At 40.6% G+C, this 10,463-nt stretch overlaps 1 protein-coding gene across 2 annotated transcripts; it reads left to right on the top strand.

Moving 5' to 3' along the window:
- Positions 1-150: 150 nt before the first annotated feature.
- On the top strand, positions 151-8,506 carry znf346 (zinc finger protein 346). 2 transcript variants are annotated; one of them, XM_057820016.1, is made up of 7 exons: positions 151-253; positions 1,842-1,945; positions 2,017-2,112; positions 2,188-2,335; positions 2,440-2,688; positions 5,201-5,300; positions 5,414-8,506. In XM_057820016.1, exons 2-7 carry the CDS (start codon positions 1,850-1,852, stop codon positions 5,676-5,678), a joined length of 954 nt encoding a protein of 317 aa, XP_057675999.1. In that variant the 5' UTR covers positions 151-253; positions 1,842-1,849; the 3' UTR covers positions 5,679-8,506. The 2 variants fall into 2 exon arrangements, with proteins under 2 accessions (XP_057675999.1, XP_057675998.1); XM_057820015.1 differs by lacking the exon at positions 151-253 and adding an exon at positions 978-1,135.
- The last annotated feature ends 1,957 nt before the right edge of the window (positions 8,507-10,463 follow it).

Raw genomic sequence — 10,463 nt, 5'->3', positions numbered from 1 at the left:
CCACAGGACTCGCCACGGGGATTGGGCAACCATGGACAGCGACACCCCTAGGAGGTGACATCCCCACCTGTAGGCAATTGCTTCATCAGGTAACAGCTGATGAGGCAATTGCAACCAAGGTGTTCTCCCCATTATATAAAACGGGAGAGGTCGAAAGGGAGTGGGAAGGAGAGGAGTTGTGGAAGTTACTCCTAGTGAGAGACTGTAGAGGCAGTCCACGGCGTGGCCGTGATTCCTGATGACAGAAGTTTTGGTTTGTTTTCCTTTGTTTATTTTTAGTTTTTTGCTTTTTCTGTTAAATAAATTGGGCCACAAGTGCCCAGCATGTTTGCAACCTCTGCCTGCCTGTTCTCCTTCGACCCTGAACGTTTACAATATATTATATATATATATATGTATATATCACAATTTTGCATCAGGAGAAAGTACTTTTAAGTCTATTTTAAAGAAACTACTTTTGTACTTGAGTACTTTTTTCTTAGATACTTCTACTTAATATGTTGCCACTGTATCTGTGCTTGTTTTTTAAAAAACTATCCTTTTTAAACTTTATTGTTCTGCAATGCAAACGTGTTCATCTTGTTATGAAGTATGAAAATAAGGCTAGTTTGAACACTTATGATGACGCCTAATGTAAAAGCTCGATAATGAAGACCCAAATTCAACTGCAATCTGAACGTTTGTGCCCGCTCTTGTAATTAATCGGCATATTTTTCATGAATAGCAAGTGACACGGGCATTATTTCATTTCATGATTGGCTTTTCATAGTACAATATTGTGACCAAAATGTTTTTTTTTTCACATTAATTGCAGTCAAGTGTGACCACAGCGACGCATGCAGGCTTATTCTTTAACTGCTTTTTGCCGCATGCGTAAAGGATCATGGCTCAAAGATCGTTTGTTGCGGCACAAAGATCGTTTGTTGTCCCGGTTGGCAAGATGATCCAACGACGTCAAATTCCAAACAGAGTGAGCTCTCTTTTCAAACTCCGCCCTCTTTTCAAACTTCCCTGGCGCTGCCAAGTGGCGGCTGCGCATGCGTACTTGAGCAAAACTGCGAAAGAATATAAATTATGATGGCGGTCGCGATGGAGACTGAACAATTCCCATACTTGCCTTCGGGGCTGGAGCAAGGTACGCGCTTTCTATTTAAGATAAAACAAGGAACAAAGGTGCCCCAGCGTTAGTTTCGCCACCATCCCAATGAACTCATAGCTTGTTGCAGAGTGAAAGCTAATTTAGGCTAAGCTAACAGCAGCCGATTCGTCGCCAAGGTCGACGAGAGCTCGTCTACGTCTGTTGTCTTTTTATTGGCACAATGACGGCTTTTCACGTTCAACGACGGTGATGGGGTATACATAGACACAGGAATATTGACGTTCAGTCCCACTGCCCAGCTACTGCCGAGTCGTCCGTGCGGCTTAGCTTTCCCCACGTTGAACTCGTTAGCTCATACTGGCTAACACGCATGCTGCAATTAGCCTTTATTAACTTGCAACCACTGACGTTGAAGATTCACGTTCAATGTCAATTTAGAAGCATCAGTGAACATCACAAGCATGATTTTGGAATATAAAACGAATATTTATAACTTGGACAGCACGGTGCACACATTTTTAGCATTTCTGCCTCTTCGTTTGAATGCAAAAAGTATTATTTTGGTTGTTGCTATGTGTTTATTTAAAGTCCTCTGCCAAAGAACCTTGTTATTTTATAAGTACATTTTAACACATTTACTGCCACCTTTAGATTGGACGTCTGTTGCCGTCATTGACGCAGAAACGTGATGCATCGTTGTCAATTTTTAACATTGTCTCTACATTTTGTCCTCTTGCCGCAGTCAACAAGATGATCAGGGACCACAGCAACCTATTCACCGATAACCTTTGCAGTGTCTGCAATGCCGTGCTCATCTCAGAGTCACAGAAGTTGGCTCACTATCAGGTTGGTGTCATGTTTTTGAATTTCCTTGTCAGCATTGTTGTAACTTGGCTTTCCATTGTATTCTTTTTTAGAGTAAGAAACACGGCAACAAGGTGCGACGTTACTTGTCAATCCAAAATGAGAAGGAGCCAGAGTCGAAAAAGTTCAAGTCGCTTTCCTCTGACAATGTATGTGATATCTCATTGGTGTGTGAAAGAGGCTCACTTGTGTGACTTGTGTTTCTGCGCATGTCCCTCCATCAGAATGACACAGACAACAGTATATCGGACCCGATGAAAATTTGTGACACGTGCAAGATGAGCTTCACATCGGCAGTTATGGCAAACTCTCACTACCAGGGCAAGATTCACGCCAAGAACCTCAAACTCAAAGCGGTGGATCCATTGACCTGTACGCAACCTGAAGCTGGTCCACAGAATCATGTGCTTTCATTTTTTCCCCCCAATTCATAGCCACGTAATTAAAATAACAATTTCTCCATTCTACTCAAACAGTAGTCCAACAGGCCACACCGGCGTCATCCAAGAAGAAGGCGGCGGCAGCAGCAACGGCGGAGGTGGCGGCGGCAGCAATTACAGCTGGCAATGGCAGTGAAGGTGGTGACCCGGACCGCTTCTGCGCCATCTGTCAAGCATCCTTCAACAATGCGCAGATGGCCCAGCAGCACTACCTGGGCAAAAAGCACAAGAAGCACCTAGCCAAGCAGGACCTAATGAAGCTCTACGGCAAGCCTGCCACACCGGGTCAGCAGCAACTCTATAAAATGTCGAATTCGCACCTCTTTATTCCGCATTACGGAGTGCATCAGACATCTGCAACCAAATTTCATAATTTAGAAAATACACAAGTGGCCTTATTTTCATAGGACCTTTACATAGACAAAGATAAAAAATCTATTAACAATGAACAAACGCCAATTCGCCCCTCATTCATGGTCATCATTCATATGTTGGCTGCCACGGTGTCCCAAAACCCACTGTTGTATTGACAGCCAGTTTGAAACCACAAAACGAGAAAAAAACCCCTCCACTTTACCTTGATAGCTTGCAGCGAAGTCCTTTTCTAATCTCAATTGTGCTTGAACTCAAGACTGACTGCTGTCAGCGTTAGCCCCGGCTTAGGAGTTTCATCGTGTCACATTGTGGATGTCCATTCTTTTGAAACCTGTGTTCTTTAATAACCGCAAGCACTGGTCAAAGCCTTTAGCCATAAAATCATAAATGGCTAACTGACATAGCTACTAATATGCTAGCATAGCAGCTTTGTTGTAGCTTAGTTTTTTTTATCTTGAATACCACTCTAGTTACCCTTGGCAACAATGATGTACTTGTACATAATTCAGCTCTCAAATGAAACTTTCGGAATGCCTTTGCTAAAAGTGGATTGGCGAAAGCACTCTGTGTGCGCTGATACTCGCCAACTCTTTGTGGTTGATCATGGAACACTTGCACCAATAGGTAGACTCTGAATGTACCCAAAGTGGCAACGTCACCATGCATGACTGCTTATTAAAGTGGGAGGTCCCAGGGCAGACTCCCAGACGAGCCCCTACATGGAGTTATATTCCGGTCTAGGGGAACCAGGACATAACGCGCATAGGTGCTCCTCTCTTCCAACCCATCTCCTGAAAGGCTCGCGAAAATCAGCACTGAGAAATATGCTGGCATACCAAAATGGTGTAACGAAACCCTACCTTCCATAACCAAAATGAATAAAGGATAAATTCGCTAACCTCACTTGTATTAACGAAAAATAGGGTGCAAAACGAAAAGGCTTCTCTCTTCCCCCCCCCCCCCCCCATATATCACTGCTCTATTTACAGGTGCTACAAGAGTTCACAAAGTCTTCTAAAATTTAGCAAATTACAGTAATAGCTGCCACAGGTTACGATCTACACGAGCGCTGACATTTCTGGGTGGTGGTATGGCTGGAGAGAAGACGTGCTGGTGGCAAGCTGCTTAAATAGAAAAGTGGGTCCACTCTTTGACCAGTCACGTGGCACCAATCAGGAGCTGCTGATCAGGCAACACCTGCTCCTAATTCATTCAATCAGCAGACCAGCGCGCACACACGTTTACACAGCAGTGGGAACGAAATAAAACTGGAGATAAAATATCTGCTAGCACCGATATTGGACTTTTTTTTTTTTTTTTTTTTTAATCCAACCGGCTGTTATGGAAAAAAAATCAATTCAAAACTGGGTTATTTTAGCTCAGATCCAGCCACGCCTCTCTCTCCTGCACTAGTATTCAGCCTGTCCTCTGGTTAAATGGTAATGGTAAATGGAGTTTCACTTGTATTGCACTTCTCTACCTTTTTAAGGCCTTCAAAAGCGCTTCACACTATATCATCTACCTACAGGTGATGCAACACCAGGAGCAACATGGGGTTTAATAAACATGCTTAAGGCATTTCAATGAAATTCAGTGTTTGCATTATTCCATTTTCTTATGCCAATTTTTACACTTTTACTGCAAATGAATATCAGCTCCAAAAATCGGCTATCGTCCCCTCTACTAATAATCTATAAGTCTGGAAAAACCCATATTGGTCGAGCTCTAAAAACTGACCCGCAAGATCGTATTAATAACCCACCGGCTCCTAAACAAAATGAACGACTGAATGAAACCCAGAAAGGCCAGCGAAATATTTCTAGCGCAGTTTTTTGATTTGCTTCAGATGGAGAAATATGCCAAAACAACAAACAAAACAATCCAACGACCTTTCACTAACCTAACTCCAATTAACCATAAACAGGAGAAAGCTGCATACAACAAAAAAGGCTTCTCGTTCCTACGGTCACTGCTCTTCTCTTAACAATATTTACAACGGTCTTCTCAAATTTGACATAACGCAGCAACCGCTGCCACAGTTTGCGATCCACACGCGTGAGCGCTGATGTTTCTGGGTAGTGGTATGGCTGGAGAGGAGACCGAGTGCTTGTGGCGAGCTTGTTAAATAGGCCAGGGAGTCCACACCTTGGCCAATTACATGGGGATAATCGGGAGCTGCTGAACAGGCAACACTTGCACCTAATTCACTCAATCTGTAAACCAACTCACGCACACACACACAGCAGTGAAAAAAGCAAAACAAGAAAAACTGGGTCATTAGAAGGAAGCTTGATGTGAGTTAGCCCGTAAAAATCTCCAAATTAACTGCTTTGTTATTAAAGCTGCAGGGTTTAAAAGGGCGAGAAAAAAAAGTAGTGACTTGTATTTCAATAATTAAAATAACTTTTTCCCCTTTCCGCAGCATCCACAGCAAAAGGCTTGCCGTGTACACTGTGCAACATTGAGCTCAACTCTGTGGATCAGTACCAGTCTCACATTAGCGGTGCAAAACATAAGAACCAGTATGTACACCACAGCTTTTCATTTTTTCCATATAGCAATAATTTTTTTTATTACTGCTTGTCAGTCATGTCAACATTGCATCTGTGTGATAATCCTTAAAACTTGGTTACAGAATGAAAAAATCTGGCCTGAGCCAATCTGATAACCAGCAGCCATCCGGTCCCGAAAACAAACAAACTGACGGAGACAAGCAGTCGGCCAGAAACAAAAACCAGGAGTCGGGAAATGGTATGGTCGAAGGCAAGGACGCGCGCGAGCACTTTGCGCCGACGGACGACACGTTTGTGACCGAAGGTTTTGAGGCGGACGACAACTTCTTCGGAATGGGAGGCGATATATTTCCTTCTTCGGAAGACAAGTTTAACATGGACAGCTAGTACATCACTGCCTACAATTATTAAAACCATGAAAATGGGTTTATCACCGGACTATAACAGATTCAGTCATGGCCCGCCAGAACACTCCCACCATTCTCATACAAAAAAAAAAAAAAGACTTTTTCTTACTGTAGAAGTGTAACCCTCCTAACTACCCAATGTGAAGAATTGTCCAATTTTTCAACTATTTCTCCTGTTCCAGCAACAAAAGTCTGTCAAAGTTGCAGCGTTCTTGCAAAACGCGATATTTGAGCAACATTCTATTTGGAGAATCGCAACAGCTTTAGCAAAGGGCCTGGAAATCGGCATATAGGATAAAGTTGCTCCAAAAAATTAGAGGAACACTTTTTTTTATCAGAATATAGCAACTTATAAGTCAAACCTCTGTGATATTTATCTGGTCAGTTAAATAGCATGAGGGGTGTTAATCAGTTTTAGCTGCTTTTAATGAAGTCAACAGGTGCATCAGAGGGGCAATAATGAGACGGCCCCTAAAACGAATGGTTTTCCAGGTTGTCGCCACTGATTACCCCCCCCCCCTTCTTTTTTGATCATATTTTATTCACAGACTTACCTTCCACTGCTGTAGTTTTTCATTTAGCTTGGATCAACATGAACTGATAACATGGTGCGGTACCTGGACGCTTCAGAGGTTGCACAAGTAGTGCAACTCCTCCAGGATGACACATCAATACTTGCTGGGGTTTGCTGTGTCTTCAAGCACAGTCTCAAGAGCGTTGAGGAGATTCCAGTAGGCAAGTATTTATTCCAGGAGATCTGAACAGGACCGTAGAAAGTCCTTAAATCCTCAGCGTGATGAGTATCTGCTCAGTTATGCAAGTAAGTGCTATACAAGTGTAACACCATTTACCATATGGACAGGATGAGCATTGCCAGAGTCCTACAAAATGACCTCCAGCAGGCCACTGGTGGGAATGTTTCTGACCAAACAATCAGAAACAGGCTCAATGAAGTTGGCCTGAATGCCCGACATCCTCTAGTAGGCCGTTTGCTTACTGCCCAGCACCATAGAGCTCGATTGGCATTTGCCGTAGACCACCAGAATTGGCAACTATGCCACTGGTGCCCTGTGCTCTTCACCCATTAGAGCTGGTTCAACCTGAGCACATGCGAGAGATGTAAAAGGGTCCAGAGATGCCGTGGAGAACATTAGGCTGCCTGCAATATCAATCAGCATGACCGGTTTGGTTGTGGGTCAGTGATGAGCTGGGGAGGCATATCCCATGAAGGTCAGATAATGGCACCGTGACTGCTGGGATGAAATCCTTGGACCCATTGTCAGTACCTACGCTAGTGCAGTGGAACCTGACCTTATATGGCTAGAGTATGCAAGCAGTTCCTGGAGGATGAAGGAATCAATACCATTCACTGGCCCCATGTTCACCTGACCTAAACCCCATTAAACACCTCCGGGGCATCATCATCCTCAGCCACCAGGTTGCGCCTCAGATTGTCCAGGAGCGCAGTGTTACCATGGTTCAGATCTGGGAGGAGATCCTCCATGACACCATTCGTCGTCTCATTAGGAGCATACCCCGACATTGTCAGGCATGCGTACAAGCACGACAGGATCACACAAACTACAGAAAGACATTTCGGCAAAATGGACCCGTCTGCTGCATCATTTCTTCATTTTCATTTTTGGGGTGTCTTTGATTTCCCCCCCCTCTACAGAATGATCATTTTCATTTTATCAAATTATTTGGCATCATTTTGTTACTAATACATCACCTACTTATCAGGAAAGATATTCAATTCAATTTTATCCCCCCCCCCCCCCCCCCCCCCATTTAGATTTGATGTTTTTGAAGAGTTGCTTTTTTTTGTTTTTGTTTGGTTTTTTTTGTATTTTTTTTTTTTTTAGCCTTGTCCAAAACCTGCTATTGTTGCAACAACACACCTCAGAATCAGTTGGATATATAGTTGTGAGGAAAGCTATCTTATAAAAAGCTATTGAATTGTACTGAAGTGCGAATATCCCCAGATTATTAAATTAGTGTTTTATTTTTTTTCTTTGAAAAGTTTTTATAAGAATCTTTAGGGCCAGTTTCCAATACATGACACCAGTTTGACTACAGTTTGGGTCTATGCGTCAATTCCATACCCCATTAAATACTCATCCTCCACAACCAAAGAGGGCACGAACAACGCTCTATTGTATTCTCTTGAAGTAGATCGCGTTCCACACGTCTATTGAGATTGGGAAAAAAAATAGATATGTATTTGAATTAACCAGATTTTTTTAACCAAGATATCAGTACATTTGTACTCCGCTTAACTCACTGTTGATTTAACAGATGTAAAGTTTCAAGCAGTGGAAAAGGTGGCATTTAAAATTGTTAAAACAAAAAAAAAAACATGGGAAAGGTTCTGGTGCACTCTGTTGTCAATTGCAATCAAACACTGGACATAACTTTATCACTGAGCAGGAAAGTAGTCTCAAGCAGCTCTTCTACTCTAATATCTTGTACAGTTAACTTGTTTTTATTCCGCTTTTGCAGTAAATGTCGGTTGATAACGAGTCCTGCATTTCACAGCATCTTGGAGTGATGTCAAAATAGATAAGAGATATCAGTGAGTATCAAGTCTTACTGTTACTGGCTGAATATTTTATTACTGAATGTTTGCTTTGTAGGGGGGGAAAAGTGCTTTTCTCTGCTGTACAGCTTGTCATCATCATTGGTAGTGAAGTTTTGGTCGTTTTGCTTTCTAGCAACGTTACAAGTTGTGTATCTCACACAAAATACAGCCTTCCCAGTGTGATGACTTTGCTTCGTTCCCTTATGGTTTTTCAATAAAACAAGACTGTCGTGAAGACATTTCACTTGTTCAATTTAAGGAACTGATGCTCAAATTGTTTAGCTTTACAAAGGCTAATTATATTTATTTTTATGCAACTGGATTTTCATTAGGCAAAACTTAAAATATCAATATATTTTATTAGCTAAAACAGTCATATGAGTAATATATAACAATTGAGTAATGAAAATTGTCATTGTAAAGTCTTCAAAGTACAAAAATCAAGATGACATCCCATGATCTAACACCCCTTCCCCCAAAAAATAATAATGAGGGACCTTTTTTTTTTTTTTAACAGAAAACTGAATACACCTATATTTATTGGGGGGGGGGGGGGTTATTCGAATGAACTGTAAATATGGTGATCAAGTATTTCGGTATCTCCGTCTAATTGAAGCTTCTCAAGCCACTTTAACATGTTTTGTTTTAGTGATTCACCTAGTGTAAAACGACAGCCTGTCACCATTACAACCACACAGTGGCGCACTTGCACCTCCACAGAAATTGTTGCCAACCAGCTAAGCGATATTTTCTATTCAGCACAAAAATGTAAAATGCCAAAACACTAAGAAACCTTAGTGGCAGACGACAAAGTGTTAAAATAAATTTTAAAAAATCTTAAATTGTTCAACCGCAACGAAGTAGACTAATAGTAAAATGTCAAAACAATCAGGCAACTTTTTGGAAAGTAAGGAAAATGTAGCTTGAAGTTATTTGACATTTTAATGACCCAATTTATCATAGAAGCCTTAAAAGGGTATGAATGATTTCCCAAATCTATAAGACACCTAGTGGTAAATGTCGGTGTAACATGAATATGAATTTTAAAAGGTGTAAGCCTCAAACCTTATTAGGGTTCTTATTTGGGTTCATGTTGGCCACACGTGTAATATATCAAATAATTACATTGTGGCCAGAATGTGAGGTCCACACGTCCAAATGTTATTCTTTTTTTTTTTTTTTTCGCATAAAAATAATTTGAAATATTTTTAATAATGACAAAAGTAAACAATATAAAAACCAGAAACACACTCTGGTTATAGCCCCCAATAGCACTATGAAGTTGATTAATAATGAAATGGCATTAATGAGAAAATTTTTTTTTTTTAATTTCTCATATTGTTTTTAATAAGAATATAAAATGAATAAACATTTTAGCTAAACAATAATTGCAATGTTATCTTTTCATTGAAGCTGTTTTCATACATACATATATATATATATATATATATATATATATATATATATATACATGGCGGAAAACACTCAGGTGACTTGAAGTTCCGCTCTGAGACCCCCAAATTGGCCAACTTTCAAAATGGTCCAAAATGCACGTGTGATACATCATTGGAAAGCTTAAAACCTCAATTTTCTGGGAGAAGAAACATTTTGAACAGGAGGGCATTTTTAAAAAAAAAAAAAAAAAAAAAAGGTTTTTAAATAGCAAAACCCTATCAGGAGGTGAGAGCACGTGAGAGCAGAATTACAGACGCCATGACTTTAACGAGATATTATCGCGTACTTACCTTGTTTTGATCTAAAAACTCTATGTAGCATGTTCCATGGAGTGTCAAGACACAGATATGAATAACCGCAGCTGGGGGGTTTTATGGATGAAACATGGTAATATAACAAGGGTCGCGACGCAGAAATCGCAGATATCAAGGAGTGGTCGAGATTTTCTTTTTCATATATTTACCCTTTTAAACGTTATTTTTCAATTTTTCTTTGTTTGGATCGATTATTTATCATCTAACATATCGGAGAAAATGCGACAGGTAACAAAAAAAATACAATTAAGCGATAGTTATGAGGTTGATATCTGACTTTTTTACAGACGCCATTTTTTTTCCATTGTGACGTTATTTGTTTAAAACATTAAAATATGCGAGTGGATAATTTTTTAAAGTCGTTTTTTTTTTTTAAACGAAATATGAGATATCAATGATTCTAAGCCAAAAACCA

This window comes from Corythoichthys intestinalis, chromosome 18 (assembly GCF_030265065.1).
Source record: "Corythoichthys intestinalis isolate RoL2023-P3 chromosome 18, ASM3026506v1, whole genome shotgun sequence".
In the NCBI taxonomy this organism is placed as follows: Eukaryota; Metazoa; Chordata; class Actinopteri; order Syngnathiformes; family Syngnathidae; genus Corythoichthys; species Corythoichthys intestinalis.
The sequence above is the reverse complement of the archived record's forward strand: the minus strand, read 5'-3'. Positions and strand labels throughout refer to the sequence as shown.